The sequence below is a fragment of the Desmodus rotundus genome, chromosome 3 (assembly GCF_022682495.2).
Source record: "Desmodus rotundus isolate HL8 chromosome 3, HLdesRot8A.1, whole genome shotgun sequence".
NCBI lineage: Eukaryota > Metazoa > Chordata > Mammalia > Chiroptera > Phyllostomidae > Desmodus > Desmodus rotundus.
Window position 1 is genome coordinate 176,040,634 of NC_071389.1, and position 26,515 is coordinate 176,067,148.

General features: G+C 41.1%; 1 protein-coding gene and 1 non-coding gene across 2 annotated transcripts in view; one reads left to right on the forward strand and one right to left on the reverse strand.

Moving 5' to 3' along the window:
• GRIN2B (glutamate ionotropic receptor NMDA type subunit 2B) overlaps positions 1-26,515 on the forward strand; it is a 400,196-nt gene that overhangs the window by 111,091 nt on the left and 262,590 nt on the right. The window contains exon 2 of the mRNA XM_053921780.2: positions 8,382-8,810. Coding sequence (XP_053777755.1) covers positions 8,400-8,810 — 411 coding nt within the window. The 5' untranslated portion in view covers positions 8,382-8,399. The remainder of the gene's footprint in view (positions 1-8,381; positions 8,811-26,515) is intronic.
• On the reverse strand, positions 521-726 carry LOC112318690 (small nucleolar RNA U3). The gene has a single exon (XR_002976226.2). It is a non-coding gene; the product is annotated as a small nucleolar RNA U3 (small nucleolar RNA).

Here is a 26,515-nt window from a genome sequence, read left to right on the forward strand (position 1 = left end):
AGAGAGCTGTTGATGTTTTCTAAGAGTATCATATATCTACCAACCTTGATCCACTCATATTAATACTAATAGTTTTAAAATTCTGTTGTATTTTTTATGTAGATAACAAAATTATCTTCATATAATGCTGTTTTCCCTTCCCTTCTCATTATTAAAACTTTTATTTTCTTGATTTATTTACCAGAATCTCTATTAGCAGTGACAGCACTAACCTTGCCTTTTTCTCAATGTCAAAAAGAATGTGATCAAGAGTTTTTGGTATACACATATACTCTTAACCAGGTAAAGGTTGATGATCTCCTTCATTTTCTATTATCAATTTTTTTTAAAAAGCTTATCTTAAAATTTATGACATAAATCAATATTTTCCTTAATTAAATGTGTTTTTGTCATGTTTTGAGATATTTGTGTAAATATCTCCTTTAGTCCATTGATGTGGTGAACTATGTTTTTCCTTCTTCTTTTTTTTCTTACTTTTTTCTTTGTCTTCTTCCTTTTTTCTTTTTCTTTTTCTTTTCTTACCACTCAGACTGCATTTTCTCCCTCTTACTTTTCTCTAAGAACGATCATCATTGTCTATCGGCAATTGCAAAAGCAACACCAAAAAGTGTCTTCTCGCTCAAGAGAGGACGCTGTACCTCCTCCTCGTGGTTTTGGGTGCTCTACACATTGAGCGAAACTTCTCTAGTAACGAACTATAGAAATGATCCCTGGAAAAATAGTCTTTGCGGGGAACTATTTTGATGTATATTCTGAAGTTAAGCCATCCTTGTATTCCTGGTATAAGTCATATTTGACCATGTTATTTTTTAAAGATACTGTTTATTTTGGTTAGCCAATATTTTATTTGGTTTTTTTCCTTTATTATAGATGAAGGGGACCTATGATAATCTCTTCTTGTACTACAATTATCTGGATTTCCTTTTTTTCCTATTGTGTTCAACTTGCATGAGCAAGGCTTATTTCTTGTTTGGTACACTTCCTCTGTAAAACCACATGTACCTGTTTTACTTCCCTTTATTTTGTCAGAGGTGGGGTGGTTGGGTGGGGAGTAGGAGTGGGAGATGGTATTGGTGGATTAGGATTGGGGGCCTTTGATAGTCATTTTATTTTCTTTAATGGTTAATGTTATATTAAGATTTTCTTTTGAACTCCTTTTTGCTATTTTTATTATATATATTTATACACTAAATTTAAAAACAACCATTTTCATAATATTATTTTATTATTTAAAAATTTTTATTGTATATATTGGTATTTTTCCTTTTTCATTATGGATTTCATTGGCATTTCTTTATTTTACCTTGAGTGTTCTTGTCACAACTTCATGGTGGTCTTTTAAAGGATCAGCTGTTTTCCTTCTTTCTTTGCCTTCCATTTCATTAATTTCTGCCCATATCTTTATTATTTAATTCCTTCTTAGGCTTGACTCTGTGAATTGTTCACTAAGTGAAAATTTAGTTATAATTAATTATTTTTAATTTTAAAATTTCCTTACAAGTGAATTTAAAAGCATAGGTTTCTCTTTAAACTGTTTTAGTTGTGTGCTAGGAATTTTGATATTTAACATTTTTATTGTTTTTCTATTCAATGGATGTTTTAATTTTTCTTATGATTTCCTCCTTAACCTTTGTGTTATTTAATAGTGAATTTTTAAAAAAGTTTTTGATGTGGTATTTTTAGCTACCTTTAAAATATTTATCTGTAATATAATCACATTATTAAAAAAGGCAATTGTTTTATATATATTCATTGGAATTTACTGAGGCATTATCGTAGATACAATATTGTAGTCTCTGTTGTATATGGATTTCTGGATATCTGAACAAGTTCAAACTTATTACTCATGCTTTTTTGTTTTTTTAATCATGTATGTCTTTGTATATTTTGTCTGTTGGATTTATTTGTTACTCCCCAGGGTAATTTTAGATATTACTTTATACATGTTAAGCCTATATTTTTAGACTCATACATGTGCATGATTTTTGTATTTTCTTGGTACTGGTATGTGACATCTCTCATTGTCACTTTTGATGTTTTCACCTTTGAATTTTATTTTGTATTAATATTAAAAAATTGAAGATATTCCCACATTGCCCTCCAAAAAAGTTATACTCTTTTTACTTCACTTGACTTATACTGTATGAGACTCCTTGTTTCTCCATATTCTCTAAAGTGACAAATTTTAGGCCTATGCATCCTAGCTGTCTGTTTTTAGTGGTTACTGGGAAACTGGACTTGATGCATAGTTCTGGCACTTTTAATCTTAGTTTTACTCACTGCCTATCATATTCTAACCACAGTCTCCTTAATTGGGTTACTCCAGATAGTGTCCTGACTACAGTAAAAGTTAGTGCTAGGAAAATTTGACTTAGTTATCCATTTAAATCACATTTTATTCTCTCCATTAGGGTTGCCCCAGGACTCAGTTTTTCTGAGGACAAGATTGGCCCAGCTTCTCACTCAGAAGTATCTTCCCTTGGAGTCTCCTGTGGGCATCAAAGTGTAAACTGGTTCCTACTATAGTTGCTGTGCAAATTGTAGGCATGAACATAGGCTAGTGTAGTCTTTTCCTTGATGTAGATCTGGGGCCACTGAGTTCAAGCTGCTAGGAGGCAGAGGGCCAAGAGGTGAACAGTCAGCTCTCTAATCCTGCTTCTTCTCTTCTTTTTTTTTTTTTTCAGTAGTATCTTCTGTTTTCATTTTTTAAATTTATTTTTAAATTATACTTTATTGATGATGCTATTATAGTTGTCCTGATTTTTCCCTTGTTGCTCGCCTCCTCCCAGCACCCTGAACTCTCTCAGGCAATTCCCCCACCATTGTTCATGTCCACCGGTCATGTGTGTAAGTTCTTTGGCTACTCCATTTCTTATATTATACTTTATATCCACATGGCTATTCTGTAATCCCCTCACCTCTCACCCATTCTCCCACACTCCCCCTCCCGTCTCTTTACCTTTAATCTTTGGGATTTTGATTATGATGTGTCTTAAAGTAGGCCTCTTTGTGTCCATCTTGTTTGGAACTTATTTCCTTCACCATGTTAGGGAAGTTTTCTTACATTATTTTTTCAAATAGATTTCCAATTTCTTTTTCTTTCTCTTCTCTTTATGGCACCCCTATGAAGTGAATGTTGATTGCTTAAAGTTGTCCCACACGATGCTTACCTTGTCCTCGTTTTTTTGGATTCTCTTTTCTTCTTGTTGTTCTGATTGGTTGTTTTTTGCTTCCTTATGCTCCAATCATTGATTTGATTCTTGGCTTCATGCACTCTATTTTTGTTACCCTGTAAATTGTTCTTTATTTCAATTAGTGAATCTTTCATTTCTGACTGGATCTTTTTATTTCTGTCTACTGAGTGTGCTGGCCCTCGGGTTTCCTGGGTGGTGCAGGCCGAGATCAGCCGCTTGCCCAGGGCCACCCTGCCTGAGTTATAAAGTAATCTGAGATGGCTGCTACTTATGCTGGCCTCAGAGATTTCCAGGCAAAGCCAAGCTGTGAATCTAGGCTGATAGTCCTGGGCCTGGGGCTCACTAAAACCAGCTGCAGCATGTTTGAGAGGATTTTGGAAGTTGTGAAGCATGAGCTAAGACCAGCCATTCATATGGAAAAACAGCTTGCGTGGGTCTGTAAGTTGGGTGAGGTGGGTTCTCTGGGAGTCTTCAAGGTGGGTCAAACAGTGTTATCCAGGTTGATGGAATCTTAGATAGGCACCAGTCTGTGGGGAGAAGGCCCAGAAAAGGAACAGTAGCCTCTGCTCACCTTGATGCCAGGCACCTCAGCCTCCCCATGCACACCACTGGTGCCCTTCAAGCTGCCACCCTGGTGCCAGAGCCCAGAGGGAGTGAGTCTGAGTAGGTGAGTCTGTGTGTGGGTTCTTTAAGAGGAACTGTTTCGGGCTCCAGTAGTTTCTTCCACTGATTCAATCCCTGCTGACTTTTTGCAGCCAGAAGTTGTGGCTACTTATGTTCCTGGCACTGGTACCCTGGGCTGGGGGGCCCAGTGAGGGCTGGGACTCCTGGCTCCTGAGATTTCCCTTCGAAATTTTTATCCACCACACGTGGATGTGGGACCAGCCCATTCCTCGACTGTACCCCTCCTACCAGTCTGCATGGATGTGGTTTCTTTAATTCTATATTCTATTGTGTAAATGTACCACAGTTTTGTTTTAATCCAATCATCTACTGATGAGCACTTAGGCTGTTTCCAAATCTTGGCTATTGTAAATAGTACTGATATGAATATGAGGGTGCATACATTCTTTTGAATTGGTGTTTAGAGATTCGTATTTCCAGCAGTGGAATTGCTGGGTCAAAAGACAGTTCCATTTTTAGTTTTTTTGAGGAAATTCCCTACTGTTTTCCACAGTAGACGCACCGGTCTGCATTCCCACCAATAGTGTACTAAGGTTCCCTTTTCTCCACATCCTCACCAGCTGTGTTTTTCTTGGTTAGTTGGGCACCCTAGTGCCTGGATTCAGGGCCTTATTTGGGGGATCTTGATCTTCACTGATTCCCACTATTGACCCTGACCTACTCTGGGGTCATTATATGACATCTTTTTCCAGGGAGTTATAATCATCAGGGAACTAATACTGCTTGCCTCCTGTGAGGTTCCTCTTAACATCCCTCTCAGCCTCTGTCTGCCATTCTGTCACCCACCACCTCCCACATGCTGACTTTGTACTCTCATAAATAGCGAGGATCCTCGAACAACTTCTATAGAAGCTTAAAGTTAACATCCTTTTCTTCAAAGCACTTCCATATTATTATTTGATCCTCACAAAAACCTAAAAAAATATCTTTCAGGTATGTAGGTTAGTACATCATCCTGATTTCACCTGTAAGAATTCAGAGACCTTGATTAAGTGATTTGCCCTTCCTCAGGCACTTTGTTGAGGTGGAACTGGTATAAGAGTACAATTTGTTTTTGGTTGGTGATTTCATTTATTCTTTTGTTAATTTTTTTGTTCATTCACTCATATACTCATACTGAGAGGAAGCAGAATGGAAAGAGCAAGGGTTTTGGAGATAGACAAACTTTGGTTTGAAACTTGACGCCATCCCTATTAGCTGTGTGACCTTGGTCATATACTTAACCTCTCAGGAGATGTTTCCTTATTTGTAGTATAAGGAAAAATTATGACTTACAATCTTTATCTGTGATTTAACACTGCATGAAAATTACCTAGCAATAATAGTGTCTGGCATATGGTAGGTTATTATTAACCTGTAAGTAAAATGTTATTGTAAATATATAATATATAAATAGGTTAATATTATAGGTAAAAAATGGTCAAATATTGACACTTTTATAATGGTAGAAAATCAGTAGCTGCCATTTACTGAGTCCTTCCTTATTGTATATGAGGCCCTGCTAGACCCCCAAAATGCAAATGGAAATGAGATAAGGTCTTCTTTGTGTTTCTGTATCTTCTACTAGACTGTGGAAGTGGAGGTTAGAGCCTGTGTTACTTGCATCCCCAACACTAATAACAATGTCTCCTAGGTAGTAGGTGCTGAATAAATGCTTAATGAACTGACAAGGTACCTGCCCACCAGGAGATTACCAACTACACATACTCCTATAGTTATAGTAACCTCTTACACTATATTGGTATTTAGATAGACACATACAGGCTATGGTGACAGTCAAAAGGAAACAATGCTCAGCTCTACTGGGGGAAGGTGAAAAGCAGTGGAGAGGAGCGGGCAAAGCTTCACAGGGCAGGTACATTAAGACTAACTGTGGTCTGTCTGTGGAAGGGAGCAAAGCCAATTTACTTATCTTGGACTCCATGCTTTCTCCCAACTAACCCCCTTCTAATGTGTGCAATTGAGTTTGTATTCACAGCAGCTTCTTTGTTTGTCTCACAGTCCCTCTGTTACTGGTATCTCCCATAATGCATCGCTTTGCTCTATTCTGAGTATAAAAGAGACACTCAGGAAAACCAGATTCTATTCTTTGAGTGTCACAACTAGCCATTGCATGACAAAGTGTAATAAATTGTATGAGAAGAAATAGAGGAACACAAGAGATATTTTAAAGAGAGCAAATAAAACACAAGATAGGAGAGTGTAGGGTGCATTAAAGTTAATAAACTGTCATGACAGAGTGGACCACTTTTCAATGTGAAGGAATCTGATTTAGTGGCTGGTAACTAAATGATTAGAATCCCACTGGAATGAAGTTAGCTGCTAGTCTTGCCAACTTTTAAATTTTTTGGTTCTCCTTGAGAACCAGTGCTTGAAATTGAACAGATTATTATTATTATTTTGCCAACAGCTATTTGAGATGCTAAACCCATCGGTCTTACTCTGAATATTCAGTGCTGCTCTACTCCATGTAGTGCTGCTCTGCTCTAAGCTTGAGGAGGAGGAATTCAGGCCCTGGCTCTCCTGCTCAGTTGGGTACAGTTCATCAGCACGGGCTTCCTGGGCGCTGGTAGTCATTCCCTGTTTCCACAGAGACGCGTAGACCAGAAAACTGTCAGGAGTACACTTTGCTCGGGCGTGAACCACTGAGCTACTTGTCTTATTCGCAAGAGATAGACAAGGTGATCGATACAGGTCTCCTTCTTGGCAGTGTGGAAGGATGACTACAACAGCAAGAGTTCCAAAGTGTTTTCTGCCAAGAACTGGATTGGATTTTGTGCTTCTTCAGCCACAAAATGTCCCCAACATTTTACTTCCAAATCATTAATGCCCTTTTGCAGTCAGTCTGCTCAGCCTGACATCCTTATCTCTCTTTTCAACACCATCATAATTGTTTTCTTTTGTCTGCTAAACTCTCAAAGTTTTTAGATCCCTAATATCTTAATGTTTTTGTTTTTTCAAACAAGCATGAGCTATTAGGCCACATTTTCATCACTGATTGCATACTCTCTCTTTTTGGAGAAGAGTGAGAATCACTGATTCTGGTTTTGAGTACAGTTTGTAGAATGTTTCTTTGGAGTATAAAAATGCTAAGTTTATGTATTGGCATGCTGGTGTTGACCTTGGGAACATTACGTAACTGTTTTAAGCTTCGTTTTTTCCATTTGAAAATTGGGGATAAAGTAATAGTTCATAGAGTTTCAATGAGGATCAAAGAGACTCCGTCTGAAGAAATGCCTAACACAGTACACAGCATATAGTAGAGGTGCAATAAATTATTATTTAAAACAAACCAAAACAATTGAAGCAGATCTAGTTCTATTTAAGTAAGAGGAACTCTTGGAAAATAGTGAGCACTGTAAACAGAAATTGCCAAGCTCTGTATGGAACTGTGTCCTTAGTCTGGGGCACAGTGTAAGATTTAGGGGCATATGTGGAAGTGAGGAGTAGGGGTTGTTACGGATAGAAGGTGGTGAATGGTGTGGAAACACAGCGGGGTTACTTTAGGGCAGTGGCTACGATAGCACTGCCCTGGGCCATGGGAGATTTTTCAAAAGTGGCTCTGACATTACTGCACTTATCAGTAGTAGTTGTCGAAATTATCATATTTTGATGCATAACCAAATCAAAACAAAAGTATTCCTTGTCATAATGGGTATTTGAGAAGCAGTGTGATATAATGCAATGGAATGCAAGTTGGCCTAAAAATCTGAAGATCTGAATTTATATATTTTTTTGCTTAAGTGGTTCACGGTTTTAGATTTCTTAGCTTCTTTGAGCCTTAGCTTCAACATCTATAAAAGGAGGATAACAGTATCTTTCTTATTTTTTGCTCCCACTGGGTTGTTGTAAGGATCAATTGAGATGTTTTTTAAAGTACTGCCCATATATTGGTCATATTTTTGATGTACTATTAAGAGCCAGATACTAAAAGGGCTGCTGAAGAACTTTCAGGCTCTTGTCCTCTTTGAGGTGAACATCAAATAAAGGCAGCAAAAATGTGGGGCTTAGGTGTCTGTAGCTCTCTGTATCTAGCTTATCCAGACCACGTTTTGTTGCTAGCCTCTGCTAAGCCCATTTTATTGCTCTCTCTGCCTGGCCTGTGCCATCATCCCCTTGGCCCAAGAGCAGTTCAAGGGTGGATTGTGATAGGAGTGCCAAAGATCATGTAACAACAACAAGACCCCCTCTTGGAGACTCCTGCATTTGTGCACTTGGCATTATTGCTTGAACCACTTGCATCCTCTTTCCCTCATTTGTCTCTGTTTGCTGCTGATAGCTATAGCAATAGCATCTTTTATTGTCTTGCTCAAGGATTTCTGATTCTTTTGGAAGTTTTTCTCTCACTCTGAGCAAACACAAGAGATTATAAGAGACTAGACTAGAAGATAGAAGTTGGGACTGAAAATGAGCAAAGGCCGTAGACTTGTAGTATCCAGCCTCTTCAAAGACAGGTCATGTAGCATGTGTTGTGATTTAACCATTCTGTCTTTATGTTTTCAGGGAGTCAACGAGTTGAAGATGAAGCCCAGAGCAGAGTGCTGTTCTCCCAAGTTCTGGTTGGTGTTGGCTGTCCTGGCTGTGTCAGGCAGCAGAGCTCGTTCTCAGAAGAGCCCACCCAGCATTGGCATTGCTGTCATCCTCGTGGGCACTTCAGACGAGGTGGCCATCAAGGATGCCCACGAGAAAGATGATTTCCACCATCTCTCCGTGGTGCCCCGTGTGGAGCTGGTAGCCATGAATGAGACCGATCCAAAGAGCATCATCACCCGTATCTGTGATCTCATGTCTGACCGGAAGATCCAGGGGGTGGTGTTTGCTGACGACACTGACCAGGAAGCCATCGCCCAGATCCTTGACTTCATTTCAGCCCAGACTCTCACCCCCATCCTCGGCATCCACGGGGGATCCTCTATGATAATGGCAGATAAGGTAAAAGCGGGCTGCAGTGAGAAGAGCCTGGTTGGTTTGAATGGAGAACTAAATGATCCATTGGTTTTAATGCAGAACTTAATTATGAAAGATGAAAGGTAGCAAGCAGAATGCACTAAATGAGTGGATAGACCAGGGATTAGTCTAATTGCTTAGAGATGAGAGCGAGGGAAAGACACTGGTATCCAGACGTTCGTACAGTTTTGAACAGCTTTGTGTGTCCATTTGTTTGTAAGTGGATTCACAGAAATGACTAAGATATTGAAGCTTGTGGCTCTGTGACCCATTTTCTTCAAATACGCATATGACTAGCTTCTTCAAAAATTTAAAGTAAGGTATGCTCTGTTCTTCCTATGTGATACATATTCTATGCCCATACCAGTTTCACGAATATGAAAAGAAAACGCCTTTGAGGCAGGTAATTTTTCTCCTTGAAGATACGAATATCATAAAGAAGTACTTCTTGCTAAGGAGTCCGTGCTTACTACACACCAGTCTGTGAATTTGAATGGATTTTAATCCATAGATTGATGAAATGCACCAGCAGCAGCTACATTCCCCCCTGCTTAGGTTTGAAGGCAATGGTTCTTAACCTTGATTGGGTGTTGGAATCCTCTGAACAGCCTTAAACGTGATCAACACCTGGCCACCACCCCCAGAGGTTCTGATTGTTGGCCTAGGGTACTGCCTGGGGTTTGGGGTTTTTGAAACTCCCCAGATGATTCTAGGGTGCAATAAAGGCTGAGAACCACTGCTTTCAGGCGTCAAATAAACCCTGGTCTCTGCGGCATGAATATTAGATTGTCATATGACTAATTGTTATCTGACATTAGTGCTTATTCTCTAACTGCAGAAAGTGTGTTGTGATGGTTGTGTTTTGTTTTCACGTTTTTTATGTTTTCAGTTATCGTCCTTGCTTTGTTGCTTATTGCTTAGGCACAGCACTTCTCACTGTGTATTGTCCCTCACAGTCATTTATATCTCAGATCGATTCATTGCACAAGTACAATATTTATTGTTTGGTTTTTTTTTTATCACTTTGGGCTTTTTAAATTGTTTCTAACTTTTCATTGTCATTTCATACCTAACATAACTTTCAAAACTGCCATTAGTTTTTTACTTCAAAGACATGCTGTAGGGTTAATCATGTTAGTGAACACCTCAAAACCCAGCGCAGACACCACCAGCTTGCTCCTTGGCTGGTTGAGAACCGTCACAGGCAGAGCTTAAGAGAGTCCAATAACCTCGCGTGATCACTATTGCCATCTGTTGGCCGCAGGCAGGGATGACTCACGTCTGCTTGGGAGCTTCCTTCATTCAATCCAGGAACGGTCAACTGGAGCATACTAAGTGGAGGAACTTCAGTAGCGTATGAGAAAGATATTGAAAGGTAAAGATGTTAGAGTCAAATGCTGGCACGAGAAGCTCATGCTAAGGGAAGTGAGATCAATTTAAGCTGAATGGAAAATATACACTGACTATGGCAAAACCTATTGCGTTTTTGCTTCAGGTAGATTTTTTGTTAACATTATCCTTAGCCAGTTATATTTGAACAGTGGTATTTTGAGGGCACAGTATGGCACTGAAAAATGCCAAGATGGATGAGCCAAATTTTTGAAACATTAGTAAGTGCATACTTATTTTGAGAGGAAGAAAAGTAAAAGTGATTTTTTCCCCTTATATGGGCTATTGTGCAACCTACGTTATTTTAGGTCAGCCACCACTCCAACACATCCCACCCCCAGCCCTGATATGAGTGGTGATTGGTTAAACTGGTTGGCTGCTTGTCTGTGTGTCTTACAAATTCGTAATAATAATGAAGTAGATGCAGATCATGTAGAGAGACTGGGCTCGTTTATTTACTGGTGTATCCTAGATACTTTAGCTTCTCTACACATGCCGGGCACATAGTGCTTTGCATGTATTCTTTTATTTAATACTCTCAACAAGCCAGGGAGCCAAGTGGTATTATTTATCTCTACTTGACAGGTGGGGAAACTGAGGTTCAGAGAGGTTAAATAGCATATCCAAAATGATGCAGCTTTAATACTGGTTGCTGGCTCCAAAGGCCACATGCTCTGTCACCTTTCAAGGAACTAGAGAGGCTGGTTAGGGTCTCACATACCTTCCTATTCTGTACTATCTCTTCTGTGGTGCGTGTTATCTGACTACATGTAATTCACCCCTTGATTCATAATGGCGATACTGGAATCTGACTACTGGAGAGAGTAAGTGAGCATGTAAATAGCACTTAGGGGGAGCACAGTTTCATAGGGGACCCATTGGGTACTATTTTTAGGGGGAAAGGGAGGATTGAAGCCAGTGAAGTGGATTCTTCCAGGTCACTGTAGTAAGATCTCCCTCTGGTCTCTTCCTCCTGTCCCCTCCCACCATTGCCACCAACCCAAACATCCCATCTTATCTTTTTTTTTTCTCCATCATAAAAGAGAGATGGGCAATGATTTTTAGGCAGTTTCCTAAAATAGCCTAAATAATATCTGACTTTTGACCTAAAAAGAAGAGTTTCTAAAAAGTAGGTAGGAAGAGGAAAAAGAAGAAGGAAGGAGGTCCTGAGAACTTGGAAGCCAGAAGGTTGAAGGCTCAGTCACAAGGGGTTAGATGCCTGAGTGAGCCTCTGGCAGCTGCAGAGAAGGGCGCAGCAGGAACCCCAGGGACTGAGAGGGCGGCGGGGCCAGGATTCCAGGGAGCTGTGCAGAGGAACGTTCACAGGCTTAAAGGATTTGCATGAAGGCAAGGAAAAAGAATCTCCTAGATTTCAGAGAAATAAGCTTTTGGGGCAAGTTTCAAAAATAAAACACCTCAAATTCTAAGGTCAGTTTTTAAAAATAGAAGTTTATTTTTAAGTATCATGACCACGTTTTACAAACGTAGAATGAGGACACAGAGTTTGACAACTATGAATCAACTAGGGGGCAATAGGACAAAACATTTGCGAGTGGAACTGATGCAGAAGATCTAAGAAATGTAGCTTCACTATGTTTGAGGTATGCCTTTAAGGTAGAGTCTTTAAGGTAGAGTTACCACCTGAAAAATGACAGGTAAACCTTTCGTTTTGCTTCCCCTTTCTAGGAGATAATTAATTGCCATTCCATTTGAATGTAGTTTTTGTTCGCTTGTTTCAAACAGAATCCACTTTTTAAGTCTTTGTGGAAGATTGCATTGTAGAGATAAAGTCCCAGGTTCAAGGAGTTGGTGATGGAAGAAAGACAGCATGGTTATAAAGATTTTTGACAAAAGTATTTCAACACAGGTTCAGCATCTGGTCAAATAGCACGTGCTCACTTTGTTGTATATGTTGATTAATCAGTACGAGCATTAACAAGTGCTCTGCTTTTTCAACAAGGAAGTGCACCTTATACCATGGCCACAAGAAGCCTGGGAACCAGTAGAGTGGAGCTGTTCAAAGCTCCGAATTTGGAGTCACAGTGGGTTTCAACCATCACTTCTTCATTGTGGGGATCTGGACTACTCACCTACCAACCACTCTAAACCTTGGTTTCCTGGCTTGTACAATGGGGATACTAATATATTCATTATAGGGTTGATGAAGATTAAGTGGGATAATGCATAGGAAGTGCTTCACTATGTATCCAGCATAACGTATCAGTAGGCTAAGCTGAAGGTTGCATGAAAGAAAGAAAGGGAGAAGATTTCATGATACAGGAAAAGAATGGGAATTGAATAGCATCACAGCCAACTGGAGAGCCATTTTTGACCTGGAGACCAATTACCTGTCTCCTGCCATGGCTGTGAAGTATGGGTGGCAGCCATGGTCTTGCCTCACCAGGGGAGCTGAGGCTCATCAGTGATACAGCCACACTGTAGCCAAAAGGCACATGTTCTGTTATAGAAGAGCTCTAATGAGGAAAGAACTGCTAGGTGCTTATGACAAAAGACTGTTTAGAATAGTAACAGAGATTGTTTTAAAATGTATGAGGAGATTTTTGGCAGTTCCTCACCTAAGTGTAAGGAGTCTATTTTATTTTTCCCTGTTAAAATTGCTTTTCTTCTCCCTGTGATACGAGACTTAGGATGCCCATCTGAATCCAATAATGAATTGAAGCAAGGCCTATTTCCATTTCTTTCCAGGAGGTTCCTTGCTGACGTGCTGAAATCATTCTTGGGTTTTTAGATTTTAGCTCAGAGGGGTTAAGTAACTAATCTGGGATATCACAGTTTATGAGTAATGGGGCTATAATTCAAATCACAGATGTACCTATTTCGAAGCCTGTGTTACTGTAGATCCACTGCCACTCGGCCCTGCCCTACTGCCAGCGCTGGCATAAGAGGTTATTGGTTAGATTGCTTGGCTGCTTCCCTGCTGTGTCTCTTACGAATGTGTAATAATAATGAACTGTGCAGATCATGTGGAGAGACGGGGGTCTTTTTGTTCACTGAAGTATCCTAGGTGCTTTCGAGTTTATAAGATTTAAATTTTGTTTTCTCCCGTATGTACTTTACATTTTGAAAAGAAAATGAAATAAAATATGTGGAAAAATATGGAAAAACACTGTGCAAACATATACTTTGGGTGAGAGAGACAAGGAATGGTGATAGGGAAAGAGGCCTATTGACAGTTCTGTTGCTGGCGTTACGACCTCTGAAAATGGCTGGGGCAGGAGGTAGGAAGGGAAACAGAAAGTGCAAGTTACAGGAGGATCAGGCAAAGGGATGTGAGGTCCATTCTTTAATGCTGCAAGAATGGAAGAGAAAAGGGTATGCTGAGTACAGATACCCTTTGAGTGAAGTACAAACTTTGTCATTTGAGTGAAGTACATTAGCTAAAACTTTCATCATCCTCCATACCTTGTTCCTCATTAAAGGACACATTAAAAATGATCTTACTCTGGAATCTATTGCTATGATTCTTTCTAACTTGCTTGGTTGAGACTTGATGTTTGAATAGCACTCTTATTTTTCTGTGCAGAGAGCTACATTTTGGAACCTAACTGGAGCTACAAAGATGGCCCCTATTCTTCTTTGGCCCCATCTTCTCTCGATTTCTTCACTTCTCTCCCCCAAACCCTCACCTTACACATACCAAATGGCAAAGTGTTTGGAGGGAGCAGATGAGCCTAGCAGTAGTATGTGACTCTGTGAATAGACTGTTGCCTTCCAGTTGTTCATGGGGGCTATATCCAACACCATCTCGAAATCAAGATGGCTATGCTACTCACACATTACTCTGTCTGTTTGCCAAGTTCACTGTCTTCTAGGCTTTTTACCTTGCTTTTGTTTTTTTCTCAGATGGTATTCCTTGGGGCAGAGCAAACAGTGGTGTTAGAGTATTTCATGGATGAGGAGAGTGAAGACATAGAGGTAGAAAAGGCAAGAGGATGAAGAAGCTGATGCCAACTTTGTGCCAGGCACGGTGATAAGGACTCTCTTAATTCTTATGCAATGCTGTGCAGTAAGAGCAGTATTTCTTTAGTTGATGGGGAAACTACATCAGAGAGTGTTCGTACATTGGCCAAAGTCACATAGCTAAAGAAATATTGGGACTAGGATCTGATTGCAAGTACATTTGACTTTAAAACTTTTTGAGGTGACTTGAAACCTCCCAGTCCACACACTGAGGAAATCAGGACAAAGTTAGGGTAGAATGGCCTGCCTGGAAGTCAGCTACCCTTATTCCCTGTTTCTTACTTCCTTGAACTGTACTTTGGGGAAATATGGGTGGACAGTTCTCTAAGATGCTGTAAACATTGTAGTGATGCACCCCTCAAGTCTGAAGTTTAGTCTTTCCACCTGCTATGTGGAATGTGTTTCTTGTTGGCCCACATATCCTTTCTTTTAAAACTGGAGCTAGGGTTTGCTTTCAAGAGACTGGCCACTTGAAGTCCAGGTACAGTTTTTATGTTTAAAAAACTAAGACCCCAGAAATTGCTTTAGGTATTCACAGAAATAAAGGTGCTTGGTACTAGAAAATAACACATGAGCCATCACTTCTCATACATCCTCCAGGAAGGTGAAGATGTGTCTGCAGGAAGGAGGTGGCACAGTGTGAAGAGAATGCAGCCTTTGAAGCCTTTGATGCGGGCTTGAGCTGTGTGCATTCCCACCTATGTGACCTTAGGTGTGCTCTTTAAACACTTAGCCTCAAAATTCCCATTTGTAAGATGGGGCAAAATAACACCTAGTCCGGAGTGAGCCTTATGAAGCACTGTTCCCAGTGCTTAGTAAACAGTAGGCCCTCAGCACACATTATCTTGTATTTTCCTATTTCAGGCCTTACCTAAATCATTGAGGAAAATGGGATCCTAATGTTTTCCTGTTGACTAAAAGGGAAGAGTTTGGGATGATAATACCCTTCCTTTCAGGCCTGGTGGATGAACAGCAGCTCAGCTGACTCTGCCTCTGTGGTGATGTAAATACTGGTTGTGACGTGACCAGGACTTGCCAAGATTTTCAAAACAGATATGTACAGTGGTTTCAGTGAACTGATACACATAGGATATTAGCACTGAAGATAAGAGCATTACCAAGGGAAGCATAGCAAAATAAAATAGTTTTTGAATCCAAGGTCACTCATAGACTTGGAAATGTTTATATATAAGAAAAAGTGAATTATTAAATGAGAGAGATATTAAAGGTACTAGGTAGGAAGTGGCACTATGTTATAGGTACAGGAACGCAGTTAATTTGTTAAATCTCTTTTTAATAGATTACACTGATATTGCTGAAAAACACCTTGGATTATTATTTTCACACCAAGAGTATATTTTCATTCCCCTTTCTGAGACTTCTGTGATTTTTTTGCCTTACTTATTGATGTTAGGTCTACAATTTATTCAAAATTATATCTTGATTTTATGTTTAGAATAAAAATTATAATTTATATTTTATTCAAAATTACATTTTTATTTTGTGATAGAATTAAACATGGCATTAAAATTATATTTGATTTTAAGGGTTCAGCATGCATGAGAGTAATATTAAAGCCTACTTTTATTCCACTTTTTTGAGGACAAAAATTTGTATTGATGCAATTCCATTTCACAGGGACAAAGAACACCCAAATTATCACGGGTTGTTATGAGGTTACAATAAGAAAGAACTAACATTGATTGATCATTTACTTTTGTCAAGCTCTGAGCTAGTCACCTTAGATGAGCTTATATTTGTTTAATTCTTTCACTGAATTTATGAAGCTTGTATTTTGTCTCCATTTTGCAGATGAGGACATTGTAGATCAGAGGTTAACTGGTTTGCTTAAGATCTTTAGATAGTGATAGACTCACAATGGCCTAAACAAATGCGTGCTTATTGGACAAGGCACCTTCACGTACAGAAGCTTAAACAAATAGTGCTTGTTGGTATCTCAGAATAAGGCACCTGGAGATGGGGACTACTGGGGGTGGCTCCATGGTGCAGTGAGGTCAGGCTGACCTCTGGGATTCTCTTGGCATTTTCGTCGTGGTCGCAAGGGGTCTGCCCTAGCTTTACGCATCCTGTTAACACTCACAGAAGGAAAAGCCAGGGGGGTGGTTATTAGGTCAGGAAAAGTCTTCCCATATTCTTGATAGCATGGGCCCCAATATGTTACATAGCCAACCCTGGATGGGTGGGGAGGGCGAGGCTTTCTGGTACAAATGGCAAGGGGGCTACAGTTAGGAACAGCTTTGGGGATAGTCAGGAGTATCTCTCAAAGGACGTAGGTGACAACTTGGGAATTCAACCAATATTCGTGTGACTCTAAAGCCCAAATATCTCTCATCTGTCATTTTTCCTGGTTTACACCAAACCCTGCTTTGGTGTCCTTGGGCCAATCTACTCACATACACGCCTGGACTAGGACCTTGGTCCATCAGTTATTTACTTTTTCCCTTTAATTATCAATTTATTCTTTCTTGCTGGCATCTTCTCTCTAGCTTTGTGGTACCCAGGAGATGTTTGGAAATGTATTGGGGGAGTTTTTTTTTAAATATCTTAATGACTGGTTTTGCACGTGTGTCTATGTGTCTGTGTGTCTTTGTGCTCCTGGCACTTAGAACCGGAAGGCCAGGCATGTTAAGTGTCCTGCAATATGTGTGATAGTGTGCAAAGGGCAAGAACAGTTTTCCCCCAAATAATCAATTTTTGCCAGGTTTGTAGGTTTGATCTCCCATTAAGGCACATACAAGAATCAATCAGTGAATGCATAAATAAGTGGAACAACAAATTTTGTTTCCCTTCCCTCCCTCCCTGTGTCCCTCCCTCCCTGTGCCCCTCCCTCCCTGTATCCCTCCCTCCCTGTGCCCCTTCCTCCCTTTGTCCCTTCCTCCCTTTATACTTTCCTGTCTCTCTCTAAAATCAAATAAAAAAAAAACCCAAATAGCAATTTTGCCTCCACTGAACATGCTCAAGTCTTAGTTAATAAACGAACAAACATGAAAGCTTTCCTTGACCTGGGTTCTTCCTCCTTTCTCTCCTTCTTTTCACAGTTCAGCTCCTTAAAGGGCACTCTAAAATTGCTGTTTTCACTTCCTCATCTCTCACTTTCTACAAAGTGCCAAATCTGATGGACTTTGCAAGTCATTATTGACCTCCTGCAGTATTGAACACTGTTGACCCTTTTAGTGCTATTCCAACAATTTTGATGACAAGAGTAATTAGATTTGTCACAAATTTGGTGACAGTGGGAATGAGAAAGAGTAAAATTTAGAATGTGGAAGGGTCATATAAGTGAAAATGTCTAGTAAGCAGTTGGATTTGGGACTGAAGGAAAGAGTGATTTGGGCTAGAAATACAGATATGAACTTCATTAGCAAGGAGGGGTGGTTAAAATCAGGAGGGCAGATGAGATGGCTCAGAACCAACAAGGGGATTGTGGAGGCAAATGTCTCAAGGACAGAACCCAATTTTTAATTCTGAACCATAAAACCAAACCCCATCATTGGAGGGATGGCCAGAGGAAGTAGAGATAATAAAGGAGCTAAGATGGAATTATTAGTTAAGAGGAGAACCAGAAGAATATAAAAAAAGGTAAGCATTATAGAAACTAGAAACCAAGAGGGTGTCTAGAAAGGGAGTAGTTAACCAGTCTGGGAATCAACCCAGACCACTCCCTTCCCCTCATCATCTGTTATGTCTGTCCCCTCCCCTCCATGCACTTGTGTGACCTCAGTGCTGGCTCTCCTTCCTTTTCTGCACTGCTACATGGTAGCTTACCTGTGTGATTCCTTAGAAAGTCAAATCTGACGGTCACACTTTCACTGGAAACTCTGCACTGGCTTTCCACAGCTTGGAAGATGACATCTTCTTTGATCTGGTCCCGGGCCACCTCTCCAGGGTTTTCTCCTAACCTTCTCATCTTCGAACAATAATGTCAAGTCACACTAAATTGTTTACAGGTCCCTGAATGGTCCTGGCCTTTTTACATCTCTGTGATTGTGTTTTTACTACTTCCTCTCCTTAGAATATCCTGTTCCTTGTCCACTCAGAAACACCTACTCACTTTTAGAGAGAAGCTATGGCAGTTCTGTGGACCCTTTTCTGACTCTCATCTTCAAAGAATTGACTACTTCTTTTCTTCTTCTTCTTCTTCTTTTTTTTTTTTTTTGCACTTCACCTGTGCCTTACATATGCTTTTACTGTAATTATCTTGTTTACCTATTTGTCTCACTTGGTATTCCATGGGCTCATAGTGGGCTAGGGCCATGATTTACTGATTTTTATATTCCTAATACTATGCATGTTGTAGTATTGGGAGCAGAGTAAAAGCTAACTTTTATTAAACAATGAACAATTATTAAACTGTGCTCTCTATATAAACACTGTAGTGGGTTGAATGGTGCCCCCACCAAAAAAAAAAAAGATGTGTCTCTGTCCCAACTCCTAGAACCTGTGAATGTGACCTTATTTGGAAAAAGGGTCTTTGCAGGTGAAATTAAGTGAAGGGAACAATGAGATCATCTTGGGCTAGCTGAATGGCAGTAAAATCCAATGACAAAAGTCCTTGTAAGAGATAGACGAGGAGAATATGTAGACACGAAAGAGAAGTCCTTGTAAAGAGAGGCAGAGGTGGTAGTTACTTAGCCACACACCAAGGAAGCCACCAGAAGTTAGAAGAAGCAAAGAAAAGGCTCTCCCTTAGAGCCTTCAGAGGGAGCATGACCCTACCAGCCTTGGTTTCAGGCCTCTGGCCTCCAGGACTGTGAGAAAATAAACTTCTGTTGTTTTAAGCCACCAAGTGTATGGTAAGTTGTCATGACAACCCTAGGAAAGTAATACACACACCATAGTTGAGAGAAGGATCTCTGGAATCTCAGTGCCTAGGTTGTCTCCTGGCTCCACCATTTACTGTGTGACCTTCGGCAAATTACTTAACTTTTCTGAGCCTTTGGTTCCTCGTCTATAAAATAGTGATAAAAGTAGACTATTTCTTAAGGTTATTAAGTAAAGTTATTAAATTGCTTAGAAAAATCCTGGCAAATAGTAGGAATCACTAAGTTGTACGTCTGTGAGAGATATTTGGTAAGTCTTCATTGGATAAAGGAATGAGTGGGCAGGGTGATTGATATAAACAGAAATATAAGCCATCAACAGTGTGATCTAAATTCACCTTGTTCTGTGGTAATGGACACGCTCTCTGGGAGCTCTGTGCAAAGGTGGCCTTTGGATGGGACAGGCCGGCCCATCCCAGGCCTGGTACGATGCCGAAAGGTGAAGGGTTAATGTTCTGTTTAGCTGTTCTACTGCGGAGGCCTTGGTGGAACTCCCAGGCAGTTTAGCCTGTCTTTTAGTGCTGGTTCATCTCTTTCTGCACTTTTCTCTCTTTGTTTTTGTTTTGGCTTCTTTGTGTTGTGTCAGTACTGCTTGTGTGTGTGTTTTCAAATGTGGTTGTGGATATCTTTATCCTTTCCAGTGCCCAGCATGGGGTTATCTCACCTGAGGCTGCCCTCCTAATCCAAAGTCCTCATGCTGTCAGATATTTCTTTATATTCATTCTCCTGCTTGTTTTCCTTTTATTTCCTTTCATTCTATGTTTTCAGAGTTCTTATCGCCACCAAATTAATCATAAGAGGTTATTTACTAGCTGTCTGTCCTATGTCTTTTTCATTTTTGTATCCCCAGATCCTAACATATAGCTTGGCAAATAGTACCAAGCCCTTAATACGTATTTATTAAATGTATGGATGGATTAATCATTTCTGTGTAGCAGATGTCAGTTGCAATTAAGAGAAAAGTATTTTAAACTCAAATGAAAATGGATGGTAGGATTAATCTCTGGTTATGGGCAAATACATTCCTTATCTCTGTCTAGGCTCTTATCTCCATAACCCTTTCTTTCTTCACACTTGCCAGATACCAGCAATTGACAGTTTGTCACTAACATCTCAAATTGCAACACTAATGTCCTCTTTCTACAGACAGACTTGGCAAGTTAGGAATGCATTCTGAGGTAGCAGAACAAAACTTCTTTCATACAGAGCAGTTGTGTGCCAGCGGTACTCTCGACTAGCCCTCTTTGAAGGGGGAAAGCAGAAAGAAATAAACTTTTTTTTTAATTTCAAAAGACAAAATGTGCAAGACTGCTAATCAGCAAGGTATTACCAAATAATTTAAACGATGCAATTAAGTTTCCAAAGATAGGAGAAAGAGATTTTGAAACTTCCTTTAGCAAACAATGTTCGTTCTCATTTATTTATCCATTCATTAAAAAAAAATTATTATGCCTCTCCTGGGTGTCAGGAGCTGTTTAAGGTCCTGTAGATACAGTCTATATGAGAGAATGTCCTTGTGGTGCCTTGGCTGGCAACAACCAGACAGGTAAATTGAACAATATTAGTTGAGGTGGTGGTAAGTGCTGTAATGCAAATAGCAGGAAGAGGTAACATGCTTTGGGTAGGGTTGTCAGGGATGGTCAGGGGAGGTGGCACTTGACTTTGTATGATGAGAAGGATCAAGACGTGTGATGACCCGAGGAGCAGCATTTTGCTGAGAGAACAGCAGATGTGAAGACCTTGGAGTGGGAACATGTTTCTTTCTCTCTTTTTTTTGTTTTGTTTAGTTTTTGATGAGTAACAGGAAGGTCGGTAGCATTGGAGCATGATGGGCAATGTGGGATATGACAGAAAGGATGGCAGGAAGGTACTTCAGAGCCAGATGTGTGGGACCTGAGAGTCTTGCACAGAGTTGAATATTTTAAAATTTCATTCTAGAGGGTGTAAGAAGGGGGTGATACTACTTGATTTACCATCTTTTTAGCTGGAAGCAGTTTGGATAGTGGACAGGATATATACCTTGGAGCCATTTTGACTCATGTTCCACTTTTCAGAAGCTGGCTGACCTCTTGCCATGCCATGTGACTTATGCGATCTTTTTTTTCTCATTTCGATTATGGGGTTAATATTCATCAACCTTGAAGAACTACTATGTGATAAAATTCAGTAATCTTTAAGGGACTCATTCTCTCAGGCACGCACCTGATTTTGAATAAATGGCTTCTATTATTATTTCTAGTAGTATTGAAATACAGATTCCTCTTGAATCAGGCATCATTTCCTTTTGCTATATCTATGAATTACACAGTTTTTATTTTGTTGTTTTTATAAAATTTGTTCAAACACTTGCAAACAATTAGCAAGCAGTATAGGAGGGTAGAAGCCATATGATAGGCATTACTCAAACTCAATAGCTGCCTCTGCTTTTGACTTCTTGGCATTCCCATGTACCGGTGTGTCGTGGCCAGTTCCTGGACTTAAATCTGTGCAGTTGCAGCCTGTTATAATTTCCCTTCTTTCAAAATGGGGTTGATGGCATTGAGAAGAGTACCAAGGGAATGCAGCAGCCCAGGTAAGATTCTGGGGTGAGGGGTGTGGGCATTGACAGGAGCATGCCAGTCAGTATAGCCTGCCTTGAACTGAAGCTTCCTGGCATACTCCCACGTCCTCATGGTCTGCCACCATGTGTCTTGGATGTATTCTGTTGCCTTGACTACATGTGGTCCAGAATTGTAGAGAGCAGCAGCCTTCAACCTTTCAGGATCATGTTGCTAGGACAACAGACTCCATGGGAAGCCAGGCGTCACTGTAGTTTCTGTTTGCTGTTGCCACCCACCCCTCTCTCCTACTCTTCCTGCCTACCCTTATTCCCACTGCTTCCCATCTGTATCCTTTTTCTTTTGCCTTCATAGATCCATTTCAGTATAATCTATCAGCTCCCTCCAACCACTTTGCCTTTCGTTCTTTTACCATTCCAGTGTTCTCATTGCTCATATAAAAGCAAATATTTTAAATTCTCAAAAATAAAGCCGCATGACACAATAAGTTGAAGGAATGATGAGAATGAAGGAGCTCAAAAACATCAAGAAAGTGGGGAGTGGAGCTTGCTGTAGTTTCTATAGCTGGGTTGTATGGTGTATGGCAGTGGCTCTTAAATTGAGTGGGCCTGAGAATCAACAGAGGAGTTTAACATTTTTATTATTATTATTATTATTATTATTATTACTATTATTATTAAAAAAATACAGATCCTCTCATGCCATTCCCAAGGATTCTGATTTCATAGGTTTAGAATAAAGCCCCAGTAACTGCACAAAGTTCCCCCAGGGGATTCTGAGATACAGCAGGTTTGGGAACCACTGGTACATGGTTAGTAGGACATGGTTAGGTTATAAAGATTTATGATGGGTTAGGATCTATCTGTTGGGCTTTTTTTAATGGTCCCCGATGCAATGTATTCATGTGGCTGCTTAGTAATGATTAAGGAGGAGAAGAGGAGTAGGAGAAAGACGAGAAGAAGCTAAAGGCGATGAGGAGAACAGGAGCAAAAGAAAACAGAAGAGGGGCAGTGTGAAAATGAGAAGTAGAGGCTATGGAATTGGGGATGGGATAGTCAACTATCAGAGGTCAGGTTCAAGGACCATCTTGTCTCTGACTTTCAATTGGAGTGAAGGCTAAGAGTCTTGGTTTAGAATCGAATAATATACTCTTTGGAGTGTCTTCAATCCTGGATTTTTCCTGGTTACTGAGAGGTCAGGTTGGGTGAGATCTGGAATTTCAGAATTAGTCAGGTCCATTTTATTACCTCATTAAAGAAAACAAGTGCCTTCTATATGTTAATGCTCCACTTTATGTGGAATATTGCTTTACTTGCCTTTAGCCAATGTAACCTTCAAAGGAACCCAGGATTTAGGCAGTAAGAATATTCTCCTTTTACAGATGAAGAAGCTGAGCATTGGAAAGGAAAAGAATGGGCCTACATACTAGTGGTGGCAGTGTGGAAATGAAACCCCTAGTGTGACTGACAAAAACACCCATGGACTTAAGCAGTATGCTGTGCTTTCTCTTGAACCATTTCATTTACACGGTCTTCTTGGGGCATCTCGCTTGGTCTGGTTAAGGGAATATACCAGCTGTCCAAACAGCGGCCGGCTGGACTTGAGTGAAGTGGATTCTTTCCTTTCCCAGTGTATCTTGAGTAGGACCTACATATTCAGCATAAGAGAACAGCTCTGAGGGATAAAAGAGAGTGGGATGAGAGACAAGAAGTAGAAAGGGAAAGAGGCTTTGAAGAGAAAAGGACCCGTGGTGGGGAGCAAAGCTGCCGGGCTGATTCCTGGTCTGGTGGGGCCTGGGACTGAAGCTGCACGGATGCTCTAATTCCTTCCCAAGAGTGGACCTGACATGCTCAAGCCCCTCTACTTCCAAGTGGAGGGCCTGGGATTTGACTCCTGGATCAGATCAAACTCTTCAGTCACGTTTCTAGGACTGGGGGTTATTTTTTCTAGCTTACTGTGGATCAGGAGAAGGTGAAATCAGATATACATCAATCTGAAATTCCTCCTCAGCAGATGAGAAATTGACAGAGAAGGAATAGTATTTTTGCCTCACTGTCCTGGATGACTATACCTCTTAGAAGAAACTGCCTCTTCCTACTCCCTGAATAGTCTTAGAAAATCAGCTGTAACTGTCGTTAGCCTGAACACTTACTAGTTCCTAGAGGTGGTACCCAAAGGCTGCTTCAACTGGCCTCCTCCTCAGCCCCTTCCTGCTAGAACCTCTCTTGCTGCTGGGCCTTCAGCACCTACTGTCCCTGTCAGTGTCCTTAATGATTAGATGATCAGAGGCCTGTTTATGTGCAACAGTGGTATTCAGGTGTGTGAAAGTTTTCCATGTCAGGGAGGAGAGACAGATATCTGCACAGGCTCAGGCAATGCACGTGAGAGGCAAATTCATCTCGCATGTGAGAGCCCTTTCCAAAGGACGAGAGCCCCTTCGTCTCCTCCTGTCACGATTGAAACAGCACAGAGCGCACAAGGCACACTCAGTACGTGTTTGTTGGTAATGATAGATCCTTTGCAATCAGATGGGAATAGGCCATATGTTCTTGGAAAACTGCCTACTTTGCAAGGTGGGATGGATGAGTGAGATGTGTTTTTGCAAGTTCTTTTCATCTCTAACATCTGTGATCCTGTGAATAATTCTCTCCCTTGGCCCTGGCTGGCCACTTGCCTGGAATCTCTGCCAGATCCTCCTCTCCCCCTACCAGTCCCTCTGAATGGAGATCAGAGGGTCTCCTACTCTGGATGGATAGTTCTGGAAGCCAAAGTTGATACTTAAAGCAGGAAAGAAAATCTATATCCTGGGGTTGGAGCCCAGGGGTATGGGAATTTGGGCAGAAAGTGGTGCGTGCACACTTCTCAGAGCTGGGCAGGAGAGGAGTGGGGAATGGCTCAGACCAACATCAGATGAAGTTGTCCAGCTGTACTTATGTAGCCCCTGGAAGCTTTTCTCAGGCCTAACAGGGGTGCTGGTTGAGCAACAGGACCCAAGGCAGGGCTGCTTTATTGGGTGCAGAAAGACGTGGTGGCCAGAGTCCTGGTTCTCATCAGGCCCGCCTGCCATACCTCTTCCCAGAGCCAACTAGCCCATCTGTGTCAGAAGAAGCTAAGAGATAGGAATACTTTTCTGGCTAATGCCTTGGTATCTGATCTCTGTTGCTCTCTGAGACTGAATTGGGGGCCAATCTTACCAGGGAAAGTACTGAGACCTTTGGGGTACTACAAGTTCTTGCATTTGTCCTTGTAGTTTCTGTGCCCAAGCCAAAGTCTCATTGGTCAATGAACAGGACCTAACATAGAGTAGTGATGAAGACCAGTTCATTGATTGTTATAAAAATTAGTCTATTAATCAGCAAGGGGGATTTGGACACAGGTTTAACTCTCCACCTGCTCTAGTGGAAGGGCACTTTCTCTTCCCTCAGCATATTCCACTCTTGTGCTCCCTTCGATCCAATTGAGAGGCTCCCCAGCCATCACAGTAGGGGCCTCTGAGCTTCTAAGAGTTGAAGATATCTGGAGCTGGTTTCTGCTGGGAGGTAGCATTAGGTCTTGAATAGGATTGTTTTCTGTGTGTCTAGGACTTCCGTGTAGCAACCGTGGGCACGTTTGCCATCTGATCTCTATGATGAGCCCTGGGAAAGTTATGCAGTTTTGTATTTTTAATCATTTTAACAATCCCCTTTCCTTATGTTGCTCTCTCCCATTTGACAACTGCTACCTCCTTTAGTTGTCCAGTGTTCTTTTCCTGTCTCTTGACTGACTGCCCCCAACTCCCTGCATTACTCACTGATGGGGCTTCCGTAAGAAGCATGAGTGATTCAGTCCTGGGTCTGTCTTTCATGAAGCTCCCTCAGTGTGTCCTTCTCACAGGTCCCTGTTTCATTTCAAACTGGGAGACAGTCTATAAATCTTAAGTCCTTGTCAGAATCTAAATAAGACAAGAGCAATGGTTTGACCCCTTCCAAGGTCACTTATTTTAACTCAGAGGAAGAAATTTTGTGCTGGTGGAATTTTAGATATCATGTTGGGCCATAAGGGAAATATATATTTAAAACAGAAGGTAGTTTCCTGACTCCCACAAATCATGCCATTCATGGGGAGCCTCATCAATCCTGGCTTGAGGCTCGGCTGCACTGGGCGACCTTGCTGTGAACAGAAACCCAAAGGGCGTTCGTTACTCCTGGCTGAGCAAGGCAGCGCAGGACCTGCTCCCGGAGCCTTGGAGAGCATTATGGCTACCAGGGCAGAAGGCCCGTGGAGCTCCCTTTGGGAAATAGAAGAGAATCAAGTAGGAGTGGGAATCCCAGACTAATCAATGAACTCTAGACTGCTTCAATTTTCCATAGTATAGAGAGGGCCCAGATCCTGCCTTCTTTCTGCACTAAGAACTCTGAGCTGTCCCCAGAGACTCAACTCCTAACCTGCCTGTGTCTGGGTCCTTCTTTGTTTCTACCCTTTCTTAGATTCTCTGACTTCTCCTTCTCTCTGTCCTCCTTTCCCTCCTGTCTCTGCTCGCTGCTCCCCCATCCTCTCATTTCTGGTTCGTGCTTCTCTGTCCTTCTCTCACCTTGTCCTCTCCCCGTCTCCTGTGACCCACTCTTCCATGTGACTTACACTTTATGTGGTACACACAGCCATCTTCATGCTTCATCCTGTCAGTGTCTCAGTCCCTCAATGGCCTACCTTTGGAGCTGGCATAGTTAAAAGTTCCCAGGTGGTCTGCTCTTGGTTTTTGGGGCTGTCAAACATAAGGTTTATAGTCTGTGGCACATTTGGTTCAGTTGGCTAGAACTGGCATTTAATGAGGCCAGTTAAGGATATATGTCCTGACCCTGTAGGACCCTGCTAGTTCTCTCTCGTTTCATGGCAGAGGTGACCTCCAGCTTTCATCTTCCACTTTCACACCCTTGGTCACAGC